Consider the following 24407-nt stretch of genomic DNA (forward strand, 5'->3'; position numbering starts at 1 on the left):
TACCTTGACCCAATCGAAGGACCGCAAATCACAATACAAACCTCAATACATCGGAATGTCCAGTGCATATACACTTTGTAATTATATCCTTCACCAAATTAGCTTAATGTCCCCTAATTTTGTGTGTCTGCTTGAAAGTATTTGCTGCCTCCCGCAGGTCGCGGTGAAAGGGCTTGACTTGATTCTATGCATTAGCTCTCTTCCGATGTTAACCGTCTCCTTTAAAGGATGTGGCGTGGTAATAAAGCTATTACTCAGTCTACAGACTATTGAAGAGCATACCGTGAAGATGCTCAATAACCAGTTGTATGTATGTCATGGAAGTCATAGGGACTATACTATGTAAGTCACGATACGAATGACAAATGACCTGTTGCACCAATTTTAAACGAGATCGAACCAGACTTTGACTTGGCATCTTCTTGATGTCGTCAAATCAAACGGCATATTTGCAAGTTGACATAAGATATTGCAATAACTGTTGTAAACCTTACATTATTGGATACATATCGTGTATTTGCCATTTGTAGTTCAACGAAACTTGTTATATACAAAACTTTGTGAGCGTTTAACATCTTTGAATAACCACATGCAGGGAGCATGTCTTCTTGACAACATCGAACAACGTGGCTAAGAAATGGTTAATTATAACATAATTTCATGGATTAATAAGCACAATATTGAGTTGGCCCGACGGCCTAATTTCCAGTCCATGAGGATTTGATAAAGTTAATTAAGAGAATGATCGGTACACTAGCCTAGTTTAGTAGCATACACTCATGTAGATATGTTACACTCTACACCTCCACAACTCGCGTTAGTTGAAATTTTCGGCAGAAACTGCCATCGAACTCATTGGCGGCTTTGCTTCTTTGCCGCACACCTACATTGTAACACACAGGATCACAACGGCTCGGTGTGGGACCCAATAAGCTGCAGCCAGATACAACCCAGGGAAAGGACGCATAAGATACGAAAAAGAGCAGTTACCAAAGACAGCTGAACTTTGGAGGACTTGTACAACCCACCCTGGTCCAAAAGCCAGGTTGATATGTTTGCAAACGAGTTACAGGGAGAATTCGGTTCTACTTCTTTGCACTATTAACAAAGGTGGGCATGCACCAAACGACCCCACTTATGTAAATACTCATGACTATTGTTTGAATTCGTGCTAAAGGCTGGTACAGTAACACCTTTAGGCTCTAACTAATCATTCCCGCAGTGTCTGCTGCACTTTTCATGAAATGATCAAACAATCGTGATGATTTCATCAAATGTTTTACCTTGACCCTTGGGGTCCAGGCAGACAATGTGACCTTGACCTTGACGTGTAGAAGACCGTGACCTCATGAACAACAACAGACGACACTGATATCTTCTTGGGGTGTTGAAGATACCAGATCAGCTGTAACTAGTCTCGTTCGGTATGGAATGATCATGTATACAGGCGATGAAACATAATATTGACCTTGACCCGGCTTGACCTTGAACTAATATTGAGATGATGACATCAGTGGCCCGATGGCAGAGATAATGAAAGTTGAACCACAGATTAGTTGCACCTTATAATTCAAATCTCCTAGATCACGCTCAATTCAATTCTTCCGTTCTCCTCATCCTATTGCGAGACACTCCCTTTATCCTCAATAATCAACCGTGCGCATCTTCAAAATGAAAACCTGTCCCTTCCTGATATCATGACAATGGATTGGCCATCTTCAGTAGACAGAGAGGTTATTTTAGGCGACGACGCAACGGGTCATTTTATTCGTATCCTTGGCTTGATAAAAGGAATTAATTGTGATCAGTGAGGAAGAAAACGGTCTACTTTTTCCATCGTGTGGCTAGGACGTGGCTTTTCTCTGGATGCAGTTTCGGTATTAGTCTTCAGAGAGACGAACACGAACTTCCAATGCGTATAGGCTATAGACTACCAATGCAGGGTCGAGTCAGTTGTCTGCAACACGGACCAAGGTCAGCCTGCATCACTGTTGAGGTCACGCCAAGGCAAGGTCATATAGGGCAAGGTCAGCGCACAGCACTACCACCGGCGGGGTAGGCCGAGGTGTAACTGTAAGATCAATGTCGTGACTGTACGATATGTAGTCATTTGTTTATCGCATACATGTGATTACTTTATAGTTCATCGACAGATATTTCCATGCCAAAGATCAATTTAGTTGCAAATCAGATTAACATGTTCGACCTTCAAGTAGAGGAAAAGTGAAAGGGATGTTTTTATTGTTCAAACTGATTTATGGTATGGTCAATATCAAACAAAGCGCTTATCAAATTAAGTAGGCCTATATTGTAAAAGCAGACAAGTACTTGTTCAGATGAGCTCTTAATTGAAAATCAATGATATTTGACATCAGTGCATTTTATCTAGGACCAAAATATACCTAAGTATGTGAGTACTGACGCCGTGTTGAAGAGAGCAAGGGGATCCTCAGGTTTTTTCACCTCGTAACATCCCTATGTATATTCTGCCTCAAAATGTACACAAATCTCAGCCAAGTTAAACTGAACCAAGTCCGTGCAGTTGCAATAAGTACAGGGACAGTGATAAACGACTTTCTCAAAAGAATTCAAGACTGTACTTTTAACAATGGTAGAAGACGAAAAGGCGCTGCTACGGTTTGATGCTGCTACGGTTTGATTCTCCCACGCATCCATAAATAACAAGGGTCTAAAACAGTGCTCACAAGATTAATTTTGGATTGTAATTGTAGCGCAAACCCCGCGCAGTCAAGTCTAATACGACACCGTCCGTCGCATGGTTCCATCTTTGCATTCGATCAGATCATCAATTCGAAGTTGGGTAGGGGGCCAAACAACATGAAAGTGCGGACCAATGGTGTCTTTTTTCTTTCATATTTCTTCGAATGCAACGTCACTGGCAACTATACGGCACCTGCGAATTCTGGCCGGGACGCATTCTCCAACATGTTATGTTAGCAGAGGATGAAAAATAAATGTTGTTTACAAAGCAGTCGTATTACTGGTAGCGCTTACATGAAAATATCACAACATTGAAATGTAACCCGAAAGAACCTTTGTGTTGGGCGATTAAGATCTTGTAGTGATGGATGCCCGGCCGTCGAGACCTGCGTCGAGACAGGGCGACTCTCTTAATGCATGCTCTGGACAATTCCATGGTCAACTTTGACATATCTTTTCAAAACTGATTTATGCCTCAACATTAATACACACATTTTGATTTGGTCTTTAATATTTCGTAACGTTCGATGATTTAAAGGTTTACATTGTAAACCATATTTACTATAGCCTGCAATATTACAAAAGTCACACACCACTCCTGAGTTGAATAAAGCAAAAAAGTTAAATATAAAACACTTGATTTCGTTGACAATGCCTGCCGTAAAAATAAAATTCCACTTACCTTTTATGAAGTTGAATGAGGAGAGGAAAACCAGGGTGAAAATCACTAAGTTTTGCATCTTGTTGGCTGGAGTAAGGGTATCTTGAAACTGTAATCCAAAGACTATTCGAACTCCAAGATTTAGAAAATGAAAAATACGCCCTCCTTGAAATGACCTAAACCAAGGAAGTCCAAAGACAAAAATTCCCGTTGGATTGAGAATTCCCTCTCTGCTGATGGTGTTGCCAGTTTATGCCCCAGAGTTTGTGGAATTTGTGTTAAATACAGCGGGGCAGGAGGCCCATGTGCCGACTCAAGCTACTGAATGAAAAAGGGGACAATTCGCAACCGGACGGCTCTTGTAAGCGCACTCAGTCGGCAGTGACCTCGTTCCTGAGTGGCTCGGAACAGCGCCGTCAATCGATTAGTGTGCAGGTTTAATACAAGATCTCGACGAGGAATGGAACAAGGTTCAGAGACTTGTCGCAGACGGCAGAGTGAATGTTGATCGGCGAATGCGCATGTCTTTATGAACCTTTGGGATCAGGTAGTCCTTTCATAATATTGGTTATTACACCCCACGTGTCATTTTGGGCCGGGTCAAATCGTACGATAATTCTTTGCCTGAATGTTTATGAATACGAGGCAAGGAATCGAAAGATCGTGAGTTCGTGGGAAAGTCTTCGAGAAATAGGGGTGGTGGCAACGGGTTCACCTCGGGAAACCAGACCATGATCAGCAGACTGATTAGGGGGCCGGGGAGTCCGACATGTCAGAAGACACCGCCCATGAAGGCACAATCAGGTTAACTAATCCAATGAGGAAAACTGATTTTTAGCTGCCACTGATCAATTCCCGCCGACCGCCATAGGTTGTGCTCCTGTCTTCTTTCAATAGCCGAACTCCATCCGAGCAAGCGACGTGGGAGGGGGGGTATTTTTTTACATTCAATTAACCAATTTTAGCCTTGTTACTCAGGTTCTGTTGGAAGTATCAAAGGACAGACATGACAGAACCGATTACGCGGTCCTTGACTCAACAATCAGTCACTCGATGTCGAATTGTCCGTTAATTACCAATTGAAGTAATGACTGGCAGCTGAACTTAATAAAACTTCGAGATCTTTGACATCACTCGGCTAGACAACGCTGATCCCAAATATCAGTATCCCGGATCAGTATAAGTGCCTTTGTCTCCCCATTGTCGTTCATCCGCCTTTGTTTTCGAACCATGAACTTATCGAGAAAATGATCGCTGAAACTAAAAGCCGCCTAACATCGCTAACGTTTTTTTTATAGTTTTGACCGTGGCCCTTTCAAACTTGGTTCATCAACCTTACTCATGTCACTGCCAACGCACAAAAGAAAACGCGAAAACGTCTCAATTCAGTTTTGGGATTAAATTTCGCAAATTTGTCCTAAAAGTGTCCGATTTTGTTTGACGTGTTAGCACATGATAGACTTCGTGACCCAGATTTACTTCATTGTTTTTTTAACTGTTTGTCCAAGCTCATTAGCTTCTTGTTTTACTCTTTTTTAGGGCACATGTACTTTGGTTTTTTTCTCTCTTCCTACACATTAATCACACGAGTCTGCCGGCTGTTCCCCCGGGGCTGTTCCTAAAGACGACAGGCATGTCAGGTACTACACTCTCAAACAGTAGCAGTGTCCCAAAACGTATCCATGGATTTCTGCGTAAAGTAGTTCCAGGAGAACGCATTCGGCTGTCTCGGGAGTCTACCAGCCAACTAGCTTGGACTGAGAATCCGGCCTAGCTCAGTCTGAGGACAAATAAATGGTACAACACCATGTCAGTCACAACGGTCTTACCTTCGAACACAACAGCATCACCAATCCGTCTCTACATTGATTTGAGAGTAATCATAGGCAGCAGCGAGGATTGTCCCTGAAGAACTTTTTGGTGATGGTAAGCCCAGTCGAATAGCAAATCTTCGGCTGCCTGTGCAGGTTACTCTCAAGTCACTATGGAGGTCTGATAAGCAACTCGAAGAGTTAACACGACCGACTGTGACATTGTCCTGAAGGACTTTTGATGATAGCAATTTCCCGGCTGTCAGTTGTTCCTCCCAAGCGTCTCGGGAGATCAGATAACCAACTGGAAGAGTGTAATACGACCGCAGTAGGGAAATTATCCCCAAGAGCTTTTGATGATGGTAAGCCTAGTTTTCAGGGAAAACCTTGGCTGTTTATTGTTCCAAGGCCACCCTGGAGTGTTTATCAGCAGAGGTTAAAGTAGATTGTACACCTTCTCATTGTCTTTTCAGGGTGGCGTTTGATGCAGACATCCTTCAGTCTTTTGTAAAGATCCAGAGAAATAAGGTGGCTCCACCACAAATCTTCTAGGACCACTAAGGTGGCACTAGAATAACTAGCGAGATTGCTATACCTCAACCCCTTTCTTGATAGGAGAAAGGGTTTGCTCTAGAGCCATCTCATCCTAGACACAGATGAGGTAGCGGCATAGTCTCTTCAGGTTCTGGCAGGATGAACTATCGGGCAGCTCCAGAAATCACAGCAGACGTTGTCATGCCCAAATAGAATGTAGAAACACCAAATGAGGACTGAATGCCCATTTTATTTAACACAAACTGTAAAGGTGTAAATACATTATCTATGTACATGCATATGTGATCACATAAAGCTTTCCTTGATTAAAGAAACATCAGCTAGGATATCACCAGCAAAGACTCATTCACATAATGTGGTTTACAGATCAACTTTAAGGCGAGTAAGATTAAGAATTAGAGTTTCCACTCACCGATTGTCAGTTGAACCCAGGATTAGCTCTAGCCTGGTTTGTTGTTTTTGATTGCCCTATTGCTCTCAAATGGCACAAAGCACCAGAGCTATGGGTAGACAATCCTTTTGCACATTGAAGATCATATCACACTCCTCTTACAGTGTCCTCATGAATCTTACTTTCGAATTTCCTCCCACTACACAAAGAAAGTACACGTAGGCCTACTAAGCGGACGGATGCGCAATGTAACAATGTTATAACAGACACTGATTGTGTGGTTTCAAAGACACCCGCATTAAAGCCAAACAATTTGGCAATCAATTCCCTCAAAACTATCACAATATCACCTAGTGCATTAAAGCTAGTAGACAATTTGGCCATCAACCCCCTTAAAACTATCACAATATCGTTGTGCAAATTCTTTGTTGAACTTTTGATTAAAACACCAAATATAAGATGTTCTATACTACAAGAGTTATTGAATAAAGCACATCCAGACATGATATGATTACAAGTTTGTACAATATATCAACAGACACCATCCAAACAGGTAAACAGTACTAAACGGAACTAAACAAAATATGAATTCTTATTTACAAAACAACAAGCAAACAAGAAGATATATTTGAAAGATTTCATCACAGCCACTTAAAATACAACATGTAAATAAATATATTCAATCACAGCTTTCCAAGGTCTATTCGTTTGAGTTATTCTTGATCTGCTGACATTTTAAGATGCGAAATGTCACAGTAAAGCAGCATAATTTGCTTATGGATTTCGGATTCTATTTTCCGCAATTAGACCATCTCAAACTACTTCACAAATTCTCTCACAGACTTTCCCTATCCCCTCTTCTTCCACCCCAGCCACCCAAAATACTGGCCTAGCATAACAGAAAGAATAACATTTTGGCCCCAAATAACATGCTGTTAACATCAGCCATTTCAGGCAACTAGAAACCTTCTGATTTCGGCAAATGTCAACGAAGCACCAGTTGAAAGCACATATTATGTAATCCAGCTGTACAGACCCCATTAGGACACCTGAATACAAATACTGACAATTAGCTTCCAGTTAATTCCAATTTATTACCCATGCAAATTTGATCCAATGCTCACAATTTTTTCATTTACCCAATCATTTTGACACAAGCAAGAAAAATTCCTCAACTCCTCACCAAGCTTCACGTCTTCTAAGAAAAGAAAAAAAATCATTAATGAATTTTATTCGTTATTGTCATTGCCAAGGTTCCTTCTTGTTGGCACTTGTCGAAGCCCATTCATCAGGACGGCTAGGTTACTAGCCACCTCCCCAAGGCGACGACCAAGAGTGTGCACCTCGTGTAGCTGTCTCAGCCTCTCCGCGTGTTGACGCTCCTGAAACTCTTGGTGACGAGCAATGCTCTGACGCCGTGTCTCCAACTCGTTGTTCAAGATACCCATGATGTCGTGCAGCTGAGAGCGACCGTCACGGATATGCTCTGCCATCTGACGGAACTGGTTCTGCCGGTAGATGCGCGGGTTGTTGTTTCCCAACTGAGCGGCACTGATTGGTGGGAGATGGGTTGGCCGATGGTTAAATGGGACCTCCTCAGACTCATTACTGGCTTGTGTCACAGCATCACTTGTCGCTGAAGTAGACGTTGTAGTGGTATTGGGTTCTGCAGCTGTTAGAGAGACAATGCGATTGGGTGTGTATGAGCGCCGCCTAATGAGCAATGTGGCGCGTATCCTTGGTGTATCTGTCTCAGTTCCATCATCCGCTGCTGAAGTCCGGTTACCAGCTGCTTCTGGTGTTGGGTTACTAGGGGTCGTCTGATTGGGTCGTGGTGTTGGGGTACTAGGGATAGCCTCATTGTTGGGTAGAGAGGTTGAAGTCTGGCTTCCAGCTGCTTGCGTGCTACTCCTGTTTGCTGATACAGCACGAGCAACTGAATTTGGTCGTGGGGTAACTCTGCTGGATTCTGCATTCGTGGTCCTGTTACTACTACCAGCATTGGAGGGAGCATTTGTCACCTGACGCCTTGTATTAGTTACCCCTCGATTTTGAGTGCCTGAAGCATTCAGGCCAGACTGGCGACTGGCTTGCCTCACTGGGCGAGGAGTTGGCCTGGCAGCAGCCCTTGTGGTTCCTGTCGTAGAATTCGATCTGGCCTGGTTGGATCTGGTATTGCCTGTAATACCAGATGTCCTCAGAGCATTTGAAGCTTGGCCACGATTAGTTGGACGGGTTGGGTTACTTGGAGTAACTGTACTGCTACTATTAGTACTGTTATTGGTTGTAACACCCCGTGAAATAGTTGGCCTAGGCCTAGTGGAACTAGAATCAGTGCCTTTGATAGTCCCAGCAACTGCTGGAAGACTTCTCTTCACCCCAGGTTTCATAGCCGCATTATACTGATTATGCTCATGAGATTCAAAATCTTTCAAAAAGCCAGTCCAGTCACAGTCTTCTTTTTGACATTTTACGCGCTTATAGCTTAATCGGGCATTCAGGATATCACATGGGACATATTCACCCTCGCAGCGACAGACTGGGCACTTGTCAGCCCCAAGACTTGTACTGGTCAAGGTCCACGCCATGATGCAACTTGAGCAAAACTTATGCTTGTTCTTGCACTGTTGAGCATCCTTAAGTATCATGTAGCTGGAAAAAAAACAAGACAATGATTAGAAAGTCTCACATTTTCCTGACATGATAACACGATAATATAAACAAAATATGAATTCCTGACATGATATCATTATGTCGATTTTACATTTAGTTAAATGATTTGAAATCATATGTAGACGGAGGGAAAATATTCCTTTCATATTTCAAAATCATGAGCTAAAAAGTGCTAAATAAACTCACCATACACAACATTCAAACTCATCCTTATCATTTTCTGTCAGGTTGACAAAAATGTCTTCTGGATGGCCCCCAGCTTTGATCTTCGGAACTGGGGGAGCTGGTGGAGCTATACTGCTGAGGATGTTGTCCAAGACAGTGAATAGGCCAGCTGTCATATCAAGCTGCGCCAGCTCGAGGCGGCGGATATCATCTGTGATTGGCATAGTGAGATTTTTCCGAGGAAAACCTGAAACTTCAGCGACAGATGAAAGGTACAAAGCTGTCGTTTTTTAGAACTCGGCCAAGGCTACAAGTACAACATGTCCAATGGTCTAAGTCTGGAAGTAGACAAAGTGAGAGTCAAATACATGAAATCAATTTTAAATCACCATAGATTCTTTTCTGCACAGTTCAGCTTTAATCATCAACTTGACAGCACAATATAGTCAATTTCACACCAGTCGGAGGAAGCCACTGCTAGTGCTAGCCTAGTAGTACGACAAATGCATTACACTACAGGTATAGCCCAGGCTATCTCTGAACTCTTTTCAAAGAAATTTGATGAAAGGGATCGCATATACTCACCACCACAGTATGCTATATATTGTAGACATTCGAAATAACACACTTGAATAACGTTTGCATACCTAGATCAGCTGTAATAATGTTGTTTTATATGCAATTAATGAGGTAATCCCTGTCGAGTGAAACTCACAACAACGTGTACAAAATGTGCGAAGAAGTAAACAGCGTCAATATTTTCCACATTTGCCGGGACTACTAGGTATTATCCTCACTAATAGGTGGCAGCATAGACAATTACGTAGCTGAAACGTAGTGAGTTCAACCCATGGGAGGAATGCCGCGAGAATTTGCACTGCATATAACAGGTCCTGGAATATCAGTAGGTTGGAATAAAGAAAAGCCGTGACCGGCAATGGTCGTCAGTACCATGTTTGGGGTTCATGGAATAACTCGTCCCCGTTCCCCGTCCCTAGGAAGGGAATGATAGTAGGTTGGAATAAAGAACAGCCGTGACCGGCAATGGTCGTCAGTACCATGTTTGGGGTTCATGGAATAACTCGTCCCCGTTCCCCGTCCCTAGGAAGGGAATGATAGTAGGTTGGAATAAAGAAACGCTCTGACCGGCAGTGGTCGTCAGTACCATGTTTGGGGTTCGTGGAATAACTCGTCCCCCGTTCTCCCCTAGAAAGGGAATGATAGTAGGTTGGAATAAAGAAATGCTCTTACCGGCAATGGTGTTCAGTACCATGTTTGGGGTTCATGGAATAACTCGTCCCCCCGTTTCCCCCTAAAAAGGGGGAAAATTTCCATCCTATGATGGGAAATTTTTAATATTAATCGCGTAGTTCTATCTCTTAGCTCAGATGGCAGCACCTGCCAGCTATATAAGACAAGCTATCAGAGCGAAATTGAAAAACGAGGACATTTCTGTTTTCCACAGCAAGGGGCCTGATATTTTACCGTCGCTCTATATTGTTACCTGCAGAAATGACTTTCGGTCAATGAGACAGTAGTGCACCGTAGGCCTATCTCTTCTGGATGTGTCCTCCTTCATAGCTCCCCATGTTGCCAGAGAGTGTACCAAGTCTTTGCTGGATGTGCCATGTCCCTTCACTATGCGTACTCTGTCTGCTCCAGATATGTCCTCTCCCAACGTAGTGCACCATGTTTCTACTGGGTGGACCTTGTCTCCACCCTTAGGAAAAATGTGTATCATTTTCACATGGTGAACACCTGATCATTTTCATAAAGGGATTGCATGAAATCAGAACACCAGACCCGAGGAGACAGCAGATACTGCAACAACCATACCATAAAATGTTGCCACAACCAGACCTGATAATACAGCATATGTCGTCGTCACAACCAGACCTGATAGACAGGAGATGCTCAGTGGTATAACCAGAACTGATGAGATTGCAGATGCTGCCACAACCAGACCATGATGAGATTGCAGATACTGTCGCAACCAGACCTGGCGAGATAACAAATGCTGTTACACCCATAGCCAAGGGCAGCACGAGCAGATCCACACCTGATAATCCATCTCAAAGCAGACCAATGAACGAGCTCAAAAGGTGGTTGGATAACCAGCTAGAAGATAAGACGGGGTGTGATATTTTTGATGGTGGTAAGCCAAGTTGAATAGCAAACCCTTGGCTGCCTGTGGTTACTCTTATTTTTAGGTCACTCTGAAGGTATGATATTAACCAAGGACACTGTTTTTGGCCTCAGAATGGTCATTCTTCCATTGCATTTGACCTATTAGGACACCTCTCAATTAAGGGCAGTGTTCGTCAGTCGAACTTATAATAAACAGGTACTTTCGTAGTCCACTACGTCCTACATGCTGTCACACATTGTGAGGGCTCCTGGCTGTGTTGGCAGTATCACCATCAATTATCCAAAAAGGCCAGGAATAGTAAAGTGGCAAAACAAGAATCACTTTATATATCATATTTTATTAATAATACCTTTGTCTCATTGCACATTGCTGAACAATCCTTGCAAAAATTGAATATTTTACAGAGCAAAATGGGGTTTGTCCTCTCTGCTCCATCGTATAAGTACGGCTAATAAATAAATGACAGGTTGTGGCGACTCAGGTCCCCATGGGATATTTACAGTAATGGTCCAACAGGGAATCAACACGCCACTCCCTCTGGTGGTAAATGGCATAAACATGAAAAGAAGGTTTGGGGAAACAAATTTGTCCCTCGGTTATATGAATTTTAAGTGGTTATACAGAGATTTTTTCTAAATAAGAGTAGACATCTGGTTTTCATCCACAGTTGGCTAGGAACGGCGGTCCATATACAAAGTATGATGCATTGCATCTGAGTACCCCTCTATCCCATGGCCAATATTTGAAGGTGTGCTACAAAAGGGATCATGCATGTGGCTTAAAATTACAACCAGCAGAGTCTATTATCGTTAAAACCTGGCCAAAATTGTAGAAATTTTTTAATATAAAATATTTATGTAGCATATTTCAGAGAAACCAACCAAAAATATACTTCGTTTTTCAAATGATATTAAGATTTGATACTTTAGGAAGAAAGGGTCAAATGGCCATTTTCAGAAACCTTTAATAATGAGATAATATTAACACAAACCAACTAGTATGCTCTTTATTTACATTTGAGATCATTTAAATGATGTCACATTGACTTGAATTTCCAATGGAAAAGCTAAACTTGACAACCACAGTTTCCATGTCTGACCAGGTCTGTCTATAACTTTAAAAACTTTCTTAAGTGTGTTTAGTGATTAAGGTGTATCAAGTTGCCAAGCTTGGTTTCCTTGACAAAAAATGACTAGAAAATAATAACTAATGACTGATAATAATAACAACTAGGGTAGTAAAGTTTTCATCATCAAAAATCTGGTGAGCGCAGTAAGTGGTAAATGGGTTGAACCAACAAAACGCTGACTAGGAAAATGGCTAACACAGAAGTTGTAGAAGAGGATATGTAACTGATTTACATTGCTATAGATGACTAGAAAGAAAAAGAAATCTGGTGTTTTATGCATTATATAAGGGGGCCAACAGTAAACATTGGTACCATTTGATTACAATTTGGCAAAAACCTTTACATTATGTTATATCAACTGGCAATATCTAAGGGGAAGGAGGAGGAAAGGCTGATGAGTAAGTACGCTCATGGGTGACCAAACGGAGAGAGCAATCAACTTTATAGTTGTCAGTGCAGGCCTAGAGTCTTTTTGATGTGAGAAACAGATCATGGCTGTGCATAACAAAGACATGGCAAAATACTATTTGTGAGAGGCAGTGTATCTAACAATAAATAAATAAATCGATAAATTACAGAGAGGACGAAATATATATTCTTTACATGTGACCGAGAGAGGATAAATTCATTCTAGGTATTTAAGCCGAGCTGGTACAATTATGAATAGCCTTTAAATACTAGCAAAGGCAGTGATAGTCTTAATCCAGTTAGAGGTTTTTCCCAGGTGTTTTTCAGTCAAAACATCTTTTTAAACCGAACCTTACAGAACAACGACTGCAAAAAATCAAGCACCCAGGATCTTGCCATGTTATTCAAAATGTGTTCAAGAATATTTTAGGATACAGGAGAAGGGAGTGTCAATGAAACAAGTCCAGATTACTGTAACCCTCTCCAACCCCAAAGTCTTGAACCTGCTGAACTCATCGACACGCCAGAAATATACAGGGACGTCACGAGGAGAACCAAGATCCATTTTTTTGGGAAAATTCTCAACCTTTACGGTTTCTACCTTTTGAAGAAGGACAATACTGATGATATAGATTTTGATGAAAAATGTTGGCTTCTATCACCCTGGTGACGTCCATGCAATTCCTAAATGCTTATTAAGTACTGATTAACTAAATAGCACCTTTTTATAGTAACATTGACAGGAGTCAGTGCACGGCTCCTTTACAAAACACAAAGCATGCTTGCTAAGAGGAATTCTAAACACAAATAGCTTTGATTGTTATAGAGAACTTAACTGCACCCCAGTTTTACATATCAAATGCTCAATACCCGCTATGATATAGAAAGGAACATTTCAAATTCTATGTGACATTCTGCACCGATCCATCACATCTACAAGCACCCATTTATAGGAGAAACGTACAGACCTTATCGAGAAAAAGTGAGGAACAAATTTATACAACTTCTTCAAATGTCGGTAACTCTGTCTATATAGAACACTCCAAATGTTTGCAAAAGATTGGAATGATTGGGCAAAACACACTTGGAAATACTATGAAGAACTCCGTTACAAAACACTGTGTAGGTATGCAAACTGACAAATGATTCTGAAAACTAGCAAAATTTCGATCCAGACCCACTACTAACTGCTTTTATTTTACAGTTGCTTTCAAAATTATTTGTAGATAGACATGGAAAATATTTGTACCATACTCTCAAACCTAGCATAGCGTTTTGTAAGGGAGATCTTCATTTAGGCTATCTGCTCATCACTGGCTATCCTGTGGTTTATATTCAGTTAATTTTGAAATTGGAAAATCTTCAATTGGAGAATGGATTGGACAATTTGGTTTTCCAATTTGGCTTTTCTATTAAGATAACAATGTCACTTTCGCATAGTTCCAACATGAATCAACTTTTAGTACTAGAATGATTATCATTATATCCAATTACTATTATCACAGGCCAGTCATGTCTATATGTAAGAACACAGCAAAAACCCAGGATAGAATTATAGGGAAAAGCCGGGTTAACTTTCTAACATTCGAGAGAAAAAGATATCATAACTATACCATCATTTCTGATGCTGTTCAGCCTTGGTCCTAACATCCTTGTTTAAATGTATTATTGTATGGTTTTGATACAATGTTAGTACACCATTTACCGAAATAATTCCCTTGGTTACTTACAACTTTCGATAGGGAAAGTATAATTTTTAATACTACATGTATCCCACTCAAACTGGAGTTGTTGCTTTTTATTTAAAGCAAAAATCCGTTAATTAGGGAAACCACTAACATTTAAAACAAGGATGGCAGAAATTAACACTTAGCACTTAGATAGCAGCCTCAACTGCCCCTTGGACAAAATTTCCTTGAAATCAAAACTTACACTGTTTTCTAGAAACTGAGGAATACAATGAATTCCTGGCAAATGTAAGGGATATTTTTCATGAGCACAGTACATGTTCATACCGGCTAGACTAGATGTACTGGAAGAGTTAGCTGTTTGAATTTGTATGGTAGAAAACAGTGCGAGTTAAGGTTGTATCTAATTAATTACTGGTCAACCATAGCCTCAATGAGCCAGTGGTAAAAACTGATAAAGTAACCAAGAGCATCCTTCGCTTTCGATCGTTTGCCATAAAACTATATGTGTCATATCAATACTTGGTATTAAAAAGCATAATACATACACCTTCAAACTACGGGGCGAATACTCAGGTTCACAATAAATTAAGGCCTATGTCGCCTTTTCAATAAATAAATAAACCAGGGCCTTGGTTCAACTGTCTCGCATGCCCAAGATCACAAGATTCAACATGGAATTCTTCAACTCACAGCATGGCTTTGAACTTCACCCTAACAAAGGCGTCCTTGACCCAAATCAAGTTTGACCTTGACCTTGAATCAAATTTGACCTTCGACCTTCGAATCAAGTTTGACCTTGAATTTGGCCTTCGATGGAATCATCTTCTCCTGCTGAACAGGGGCATTATGGGGTGTCACACTAATTCACCTCGGTACGTCAGACCATACCTCTCGTTGGTCTCTAGAAACGAGAGAAAATGGAGACATAGCATAAGGAACTGGGCATCACTTGCATTTTGCTCAATGTATCCCAAAGAACCTCACTCATTTGAAAAAACCTAAAGAAACCTGGCCATTGGAAATGTCGTGTGATATAGACCAGGGGTGGTTCCAAGACTCGGAGAAAGAGGACACAACTGGCCCAAGTTTGAAATTTACATGGTCAATGTAAGACTGTTTATAAATGATGAAGTTTAAAGATCTTTCTGAAATGCGGGGGGGGGGGGGGGGGTGTATTGTCCTTTATGAATCGGGCACTCTAGACCTAAACCTTTCAAAACATCCCAGGTTTCAAAATCTTCCAAATGGTGAGGCTCTTAGGTATAACTTGAATGATTGTGTTAGTCGATATTATCACATCATGCAGTTAAAGCGGGGCAGGCTCATGCTGGGCGGATGAAGAATCCAAGTCCATAACAAGTCAATATTGTGTCCTGTACTTATTAAGACACACATTACACTATGCATGGTTCATTAAAAATATCATAGGAATTTGAAACCTTTACAGAAACTTTATGATAACCCAGCCACATGTAACTGATGCAACTGGGAGTAACAGTACAAAGTTCTACATAGCCTAATAGCCACACAAGCAACTGGTCTCAGAATTTGGATTTCTGGTGTGAAAGCCTGATTGCAGCTGTGGGATGACTTCCGCAGCTGTAGGTACAGTTTCTATATGCCACTGTAGCCTGGCTCATGTGAATGAATGGTTGTAAGAGTAATAGTAAGCGAGAAAATTGTGAAATATAAGCGACGTTTACAGATACTATATGCTTAGAAATTAGAAAAGATGTGAAGAAAACGGGAGTCTTTCAAACGTAAACCCGCGGTGAAATGGTGTATTATACCAAGAGCAGAGAATAATAATATGAAACAATATAAAAGCTTGCGATGATGTAATCATGATCACAGACATTTAAGGCACAACCATTCAGTCACTCGACAATACAGAGAAGACATAGTATGTACAGTATGGAGCAGAAAAGTAAACAAAAAGACAAGTTAAAAAATGAAACACTTTGAGACGGCCAGTTGTCATGAGGTAAAAAATTTGTCCAATAGCAGTGGACAGGAACTGAGCTGAAAACCCCAAATTTGATAAAAATACTAACCCCCTTCCACTTTAAGTTTTGACAGGTCATTTTCTTAATATTCAAAACTTTAACTTCAACATATTCTGTATAAAAAAGTTCAACAAGCTTTTCAATCTTGATGCCATTTATCACCTGTTTATCAACATCTACCTAAACCTTTTGAATAACAATAACAATAACAATAATGACAATATCATTATCATTATTGTTATTATTACAACATGTATGTGCGCATTCAGATTCTCTTAGTAATAACTTCCTCATCCGGATACTGACAAGTCCTTTCAGAAAATCTATTATCATTGAAAACCATATTATACAGTATGTGTAATTTGTAATGATAATAAATCAAGTCAGCTTTCGTACTATAACATTAACATTTGCATACTGGCAAACCTTCAAGCTGAACTGTTTCAAATAAATCACTGTTCGACACAGATAATTAATGTCTCAGATTTGCCCTAGTATTCCGGCCATTTAACACAAAAGAAATGATTTTAGAGACCACTCCCTAGTTCTTCCAGTTTTTCAAGTTTTTTATTTCACAAATGTGCCCATTTATCATTGTGTAACCGTGTTTTAAGAAAATACTAATGGACATTGCCCAAATTTACAGATTTTTGATATGGATATTTACAATTAACTTTTTACAATTTCAGAATTTTCATATCAAATAAACATTTAAAATAAACTTTACAACATTTTTTTCTCTCCCAATAAAACCAATATGAAATTTCTCCTCAATGTCCAAACAGTTGTGAACAAATGAGCTCAATAAATAAATATTCATATTTTTGAGTGTTTACCTCGTTCCCAGTTAACTACTGTGCAATATGAACAAGTTCATTGCACTCCAGGTAATTCCTAGGAATGAGGTAATACAGAATCTACTCCGACACAAAACCTTTCATACTTTGACCTCACACAAACTAAACACGACTCTTCTCCAAAGCATAACATGTAACCAATCACTCCTCAATAGAAATAATTGAATATTGAAAATGTTAACAGTTGACTGGCCTAACTTTATTTTGTCATGGAAAACTTGAAAGTACAAATACACCTTTTCTTGGCCTTTTTTAAAATTTTCAAAAAAACTTTGACACCATCTCAATTGATTAGAGAATATTCATTCACGGACTTCATTATGGTCATACCAGGAGCAATTACTACGAACACCGAAGTTACAAATTTGCAACACCGGTGACTTGTTGACAGAGCCTAACATCAGAAACACCTATTTACGTGTCCTTGCTTTTTGCTTTCTCATATCTGCAATTATGTATGCAAGAACTTCCTCATTCTTCAAGATACATGTTAAGCAGCATTCCTTATTGATCCCTGTAAAGTTTTGTCAAGGCCATCGAAGTGACGCCATTGACCCTTGTGAAACCAGTAGTGAAGTGTGACCAAAGGCCAAAGTAATGGTTTGGGGAAAAAACGTCACACTGAATATGAAAATAAGAAGCAAATGCACCACAAGTCATGACACTAAATGAAACACCTCATGTTTAAATGTGAACTCAAAGAAATAAAATCTCCAAAACACAGAAAATCTTGTGACAGTCACTTAACTTCTTTAGCCAGATAAAAACTTTGACAAATTCAACAACATCACAGTGTTTACAAGACAAGTGACGACCTACGTTTATATCACTGTCCAATGAAATTTGAGTAAAAGAAACATTCGATTATCGACCATCAAAACCACAGCCAGTACGTCACTAGCAACATCGAAATCACGACTAAGAAAATCTATATTCCATCAACACGTAAAAAAGTATAAAAGGCATATTAATCTTATGTACATTAACATCTAAAATCGAGATATTCTAATTCCTCCTGTTATGGTCGAATCAATTACACAATTTCATTATGCACGTAACATTTTATATAGAGCTGTGAACCATTCCGTTGAAATCCATCAAAAATTACATCACTTTAATTACCATATCAACAATTAATAAACTATTGAATCAAACAGCTATTTCACTTCACAAGTTATTGTACTTCAAAAAAAATATTGTAAGTCATCATTAGTGGTGCATTCACCAATACAATTATATCCTTAGTGAAAACTAGACGAGGGAAAAATATGAGGGAAAATGTGTGAAACTTTTCCAGCCCACAAAAAATTTTTGCCCACATTTGTTTTTAAATTGTCTTTATGATTGTACTATTGTTTATAACAAACACCACAGAATGCTGCTTAACATGTACCAAAGTGATCTTTTGACAACACGGGAGTCCATGTTTACATAAGATTCACGCTGTCGTGAATCCAAGGTAGCCCACTCTTTGGAAATGACTAGGTAGTTCGTATTCAAAGTGGACAAGATGTTGGTTGGCGAAAGGAAACGGAACATGAAAAAAATTAGATATTTCCTTTTTCGAATTTTCCCGTGTACACAGAATGTCTGGCAGATAACTTGTAAGAATGATTAGTCCTGCAGTTAGCGGAGGTTGAGTTCATATCCGCAGTAATCCATGTATTTTGCATGTGTAGGCTATTAGGAGTTGAGATTCTGGAACCAATGTACTATATTTCCTTGAACATTTCAGAAGCCGTTCTTCATATCACAAATTCTCGTATTACAATTCAGAACGGTTGAAGAGTTCAAGAGCTTCTCATTTGAAAACCAAACATATTTCTAGCCAGACAAAACTCAGGTGAACATTTCTCAACATTGAAGATCTTTGAATTTTTTTATATCAAATTCACATTTTCAATTTCAAGAGAAAGTGTATACCATCACTTCCAATGCTCAAGCCAGACGACTAATTCGTAGTTGAAGAAATCGATGATTGTGACGACACATCCCTGAAAACTTGTGATATGATCTGCTTCCCCCCGAAAGGGAAGATATCCACTAGAGTTATAACAACTCAAGGTCTGCCCTTCCACTGCGAGTAAAAACATTTCATGTAAAAATATATAACACACATTATCAACAAACAATCATTATTTTGTGATTCAAATCATCAGTGGTAATTTTTGTAAAAAATCTGATTAGTAATCAATTAGTTATTATGATTAGTAAATTAGTAGAGGAAGGAGGAGCATTCGCTATAAGGTTGTTACATAAACCATGTCATCGTCGTCATCAGAATAAGTCCGTGATTTCGGTAACATGTCGTCCTGTTGTGAATACTTGTTATAGTCTTTCATTTCCTGCATACTGTAGCCACCGAGGTGTTCCATGTACGGCCGGCTACGTGGATTGTTCGGGTGTAAGAGTTCATGAGCGCATTTATCCATTTCCTCCTGCGTCATGTCGTTGGCCTCTGCAATCTCACGCTGGAGGTAATTAGCATCGAGATATCGACCGAGGCCTTCTTTCACTAGCACCTGGAAAATACAAGTCGAATAACATGTAACTTAGTCACAAGTCAGTGAGGATTCCATACCTTTTACGTCACTTGTTTGGTCCATTGAATGTTCATCAGCATTTACAGTAAAATACTGACATGGAGTACATTATTGCAATTACCAAAAGTTTTACCAAGTTTTGACAGAGCTTTGTGACACAAGAGTGTCTTTTGTAAAGCCCAACACACAGCAGAAGTGCTTGGCATGCATTCCATGTACAAGCAATGTACATAGTACATTCTGCTGTACATTCTGCTGTACATTTGGCCTAAAACCCTGTGTATGACATGACCTTCCCTTGAACACAGTAACAGTAAGTCTAGCATCAAGTTACACTCCAACCCACCTTTTCAACGAGGCTCTCTGCACTGCCTCTAACTCGTCCCTGCCTGGATAGCTTCCCGGGCCTGGGCGTCTGTGACCGCGAGGTTTCATCGTAGCTGTCTCGTGGATCCTGACTGCGAAAACTGGACGACCGGGAGGCCTGGTTAGACCCTATGGAGGTGGTGGTGTAACTTGTTGGTGATGACAATGAGGGTTGAACTGGCGAGAGGGAAAACATGGAACATTCTGGGTGTGATGAGAGGGGCAAATAACCAACAATCAACATGAACCCTTCAAGGACCAACATGAACCCTTCAAGGACCATCAGTTAGTAGATTTACAGAATATTTAGGAACAGTTTCATCTAATATAGATAAGGTCAACGAAAAATTTGGAATGTCGAGAAACTGTGTTTTTGGATTGCTGTAATTTTCTGAAGTTTTGTATGGGCATGAAGTTATTCCATTTTCTGAATTCCACTCTTGAGCTGGGGAATGTTTTCTCAAAGACATGCTGGTCCTGGAACAGTTAACTGACAATTGCTGCAGAACTGTACATTGACAAGAAATGTTTAGCACTTTTATGCATGCTGTGAATGAACGGTTCACAGAATTACTAACCCATACAACAAAAGTACAAAAACAGCCTTGGTGTTCCTGCACACTGATAAAACTTGGTGCACATTTGCAGTGGAATTCGTAACATCATTATTTTGTAATTTCAATGTTTCCCAAACACCCACATTTCATCAGTGATTAGACTTAGATATAAGTTATGGCACAGACGTGAAATCTACATGATATGGAGTTTTGTATGAAGACAGCGGTGTGTTTTAGTGTATGAATCATTTTGAACATGAGGACAGACAATTTTGAGCAGACGATAATGAAATGATAATCCAGGAAACTGACAGAACTAATTGTCAAATCAAATCAGATTTTATTTCTGCAACTTTTAAGCTAATTTATTGATAATACCATTTACATAAAATCTTATAGACGTTTTTGTATTTGTTAGCACTAAATGGTTTCTTCTGTGCATTTGAGTCAATATTTCAAACAATTTCTTAAAGCGGAAGTATCTCGGAATTTCCTTAAGATTTGTTCTCAACATTGAATCAAATGCACAGTTGCAGACATCAAGCAGCCCTGCTGACTACTGTACCCACACAGCCTATGCCACAACTATGATCCTATGAGGCCACTACGCCATCTAGCTATTTATACCTGGAGTATGATAGGAAGCCCTGACACGTCGTGGAGAATCGGGAGGAGTACGCAAAACCCTTGGATGGTCCACTGAACGATGTTTCCCATCTGCAGTCATACCTGCTACAGCCATAGCCTGAAACAAGAAGAGCAATGAAAAAAAATTTGCTCGTAGGATCAAAGATGATTGTGACGATTGATGTAACATGTGCATACTGGCAAATACCAGTCTAATTTGGAGATAGTCGTGAAACTGCATTCATAACACCTTGTGGGTGGTTCATGAATGCTTGTGTGCCCTTTGGATTATCAAATGCACCAGACATCTTCTGAGGCTTATCTCATGTATTTAGGACGCCTAAACTGGAACACTTCATAACATATTAGACTCCGCATAGTTGTACTGACCTGAGTCTGAGCAAGTTTCAGTGGCTGCGCTATCTTTCTCATAAGAGGATTCTCATCACTATTCTGCTTGCCTATACATGCTAGTTTGATTGATGGTGTTCGCCGATTGGCTCGTCGCGGTGGCGGTGTAGGTGGGCATTGTTCGCGCTCAGCATCGCTGTCTTCTTGTGGCAAACTGAAAGTACGGAAATCTCAAAATGAATATTCAAGGTCGAATAAATGATGACCCTTGTTTCAGTTTTACATACACCTAAATAGTTTGATATTATACACAAGATAATCAAAGAACCTTTTATTTTTAAGGCCCTAAATTTTGACAGAAATGTGATTTTGAGAGTTTCTTGCCATTATTTTCTGCAAAAAGAGTAGACATTACATGTAGGATGGACCTTCCCTCCCGATCCTAGCCCCTTTTACGACATTCTCTTTGAAACCATTCATACTCCTTACATTTTATGACAGTGTTAACTTTCATAGTGCCATTTTCTACCTATTTTATCTAGAATTTGTGCATATAGAGGAATAGACTACCGGGGTATACTAAAACTACGCTCATTGTATAGCTGATTACCTGATTGTGTTTGAATAGCACCTACTGAAAGTCTGAGGACTTTATCAGTCTATATTATTACTCTATACGGACCTGCATAGCAGTGCATGTAAGGAACTTGGATGACTGAAATTTTCCCTAAACAACATGTGTACATCGATAGTCGTAAAGGTCAAAGAAATCAAGTCATTATGCTACATGTAGGATTATTTTATGTGACCTACTTGCAGCTGAACTCTATAACAAAATCAGCTATTAGAAACAAACTCATTTTGGGGTGCATACTAGTTGTGGCTTGTCAAAATGATAATGAGGAGTCATTATAATTGTCCCTAGATACTGGATTACTGATTGAACACAGAGAGTTATGATCTTTTGATTGTACATTGTTCACTGCCAATTAAAAAGCAACGTATTGTATCACTTGGGCGGAGAAAAGCAAGTAGAAAACCTAAGAAGTATCTGCCAATAAGAAATTCCACAAAAACGTGTCAAAACTAAAAAGATCAGATAATAAAGGTTGAAAATTCCAATAGATACATGACAGCTAATCAACAATATCCATTCTTGACAGACGCACAATTCGCAGCGAGCAAACTAGACAACCATAGCAACAAGCAACCTTTAGGGCACCGAATCCCCTGAAAAGAAGGTACAGAATGTCATTCCCAAGGTTTTTGAACAACATCAATATCAACTACATTGACAAGATGCATGAAGGGGGTCCCTTTTAAGGTTCAGAAGACAAATGAATTAGTCATTTTGTCAGAGACAACAGATGAAGGAGATCCTGAAGGATTTCAACTCACACAACTGAGGGAAGTGTGCTTGAACTTGTGGAATAATCTCACCAAGTTTTGTTTGTGGCAATCTGCCGGTTGTGGGAGTTTGGCTCTCAGACCGAGAAGATGCTGTCTTAAGAATCAAAATGCAGGAAAACCAAATGAACAACAGTGAAGATATGAAGGAAGAGATCTGGTGATCTTGGATATCGATAAAATATTTCTACATGCACAACATCTCTAGCTGTCACACGCATCCATGCTGACCAGGTTTCAATGTCTGGTCATACCAAATCGAGTCAGACTCCGGCAGACATTGACATATCATGCACTTCTTTCACCATGCACCAATCTCAGTTATCACATACTGATTACCTTTTGTTTGGTATGATGTTGAGATCGGCTGGTAGACCGGTGCAGCCATGCAATACACCATAGCCGGAGACCTCAGATGAGCTGCCCAAACAATGCTACAACATTAGCATTTCTGACCGGTACTTATTCATACACCTGGGTGTGGAGTTAGGCAAATCAGACAAAAAGACCTGCCTAGAATCTCACACCAACTGAGGCGTTTGATCACTAAGAGGCCTACTGACGATTGGCCAAATCTTAGCTACTAGATTACAGCGGCTTCTTCAAAACCACTATCAGTTGCTAAACTTAACAAACGAAACATAATGTTGCGGTGAATCTACTTTTAAAACATAAACAGAGACTCAAAGACACATGACAAAAGTGCAGGCAAACAAGAATCAGGTGGTCAATCGACAGGGCAAAACGTGGGAAACTGAGAAGACGAACATCAACGAGACTTGACTTAGGCATTTTAATCACCTATTCTTTAACTTGTACGGATGTGAGACGTTTCGAGGGTAATGGTTGGGTTGAGCATGTTCGAGTTCTGACTCGGAGTCGGGCACATCCTGTGGGAAGCTGCATGCAAACGAGACGTAATGGATGAAATAAGAGGAAGAGAGAAGAGACATGCAAATATCCAGACGCAAAATCATACGGAGCCATATCTTCAGTCGAATCTATTGATGTTTGATGGATGAGGTTTATGCAGAATATATTGGCAACTACACAGATCATCCACTGAACACCAACAGATACGCCAGAAATTACTATCTTTCAGATTTTACACCCATGTGAATAACAATGAAATCAAAGTCGTGACATTTATATAGTTGGCACCATCAAGTGAAGAAACGAAAAATACCACGTGACAAAGTGTGAAATATCCCAAATAAATAGGTCAACACAGTATTGTATCGGCATTCCGTGATACAGTTTGACTTCATCTTGACTAGAGAATATGGCATTATAGAGAGCACAATTACACACAGTGGTTAAACCCACATGAAACAAGTAG

At 40.0% G+C, this 24407-nt stretch overlaps 3 protein-coding genes across 31 annotated transcripts in view; all 3 read right to left on the reverse strand.

Moving 5' to 3' along the window:
* Positions 1–3794, reverse strand: part of LOC135490691 (uncharacterized) — a 35339-nt gene extending 31545 nt beyond the window's left edge. For 3 of the 4 annotated variants that reach the window (XM_064776050.1, XM_064776052.1, XM_064776048.1), the window contains exon 1: positions 3404–3794. In XM_064776050.1, the coding sequence (XP_064632120.1) occupies positions 3404–3461 (58 nt within the window). In that variant the 5' untranslated portion in view covers positions 3462–3794. The remainder of the gene's footprint in view (positions 1–3403) is intronic. The other variant, XM_064776051.1, reaches the window with a different exon arrangement.
* A 2163-nt stretch (positions 3795–5957) lies between these two features.
* LOC135491527 (mucin-2-like) lies at positions 5958–9688 on the reverse strand. 2 transcript variants are annotated; one of them, XM_064777479.1, is made up of 3 exons: positions 9625–9688; positions 8999–9315; positions 5958–8791 (listed from the first exon to the last, which is right to left on the reverse strand). In XM_064777479.1, the coding sequence occupies exons 2-3, from the start codon at positions 9199–9201 to the stop codon at positions 7369–7371; spliced, it is 1626 nt and encodes a 541-aa protein (XP_064633549.1). In that variant the 5' UTR covers positions 9202–9315; positions 9625–9688; the 3' UTR covers positions 5958–7368. The 2 variants fall into 2 exon arrangements, with proteins under 2 accessions (XP_064633549.1, XP_064633550.1); XM_064777480.1 differs by having other exon boundaries at positions 9563–9687.
* Positions 9689–11443: 1755 nt separating this feature from the next.
* Positions 11444–24407, reverse strand: part of LOC135490614 (muscle calcium channel subunit alpha-1-like) — a 101651-nt gene continuing 88687 nt past the window's right edge. For 20 of the 25 annotated variants that reach the window (XM_064775871.1, XM_064775866.1, XM_064775884.1 and 17 more), the window contains 6 exons: positions 23870–23968; positions 21701–21875; positions 21311–21428; positions 20107–20303; positions 19473–19739; positions 11444–15255 (listed from right to left, as the gene is read on the reverse strand). In XM_064775871.1, the coding sequence (XP_064631941.1) occupies positions 15232–15255; positions 19473–19739; positions 20107–20303; positions 21311–21428; positions 21701–21875; positions 23870–23968 (880 nt within the window). In that variant the 3' untranslated portion in view covers positions 11444–15231. The remainder of the gene's footprint in view (positions 15256–19472; positions 19740–20106; positions 20304–21310; positions 21429–21700; positions 21876–23869; positions 23969–24407) is intronic. The other 5 variants (XM_064775879.1, XM_064775878.1, XM_064775864.1 and 2 more) reach the window with 4 other exon arrangements.

Source organism: Lineus longissimus, chromosome 7, assembly GCF_910592395.1.
Source record: "Lineus longissimus chromosome 7, tnLinLong1.2, whole genome shotgun sequence".
In the NCBI taxonomy this organism is placed as follows: Eukaryota; Metazoa; Nemertea; class Pilidiophora; order Heteronemertea; family Lineidae; genus Lineus; species Lineus longissimus.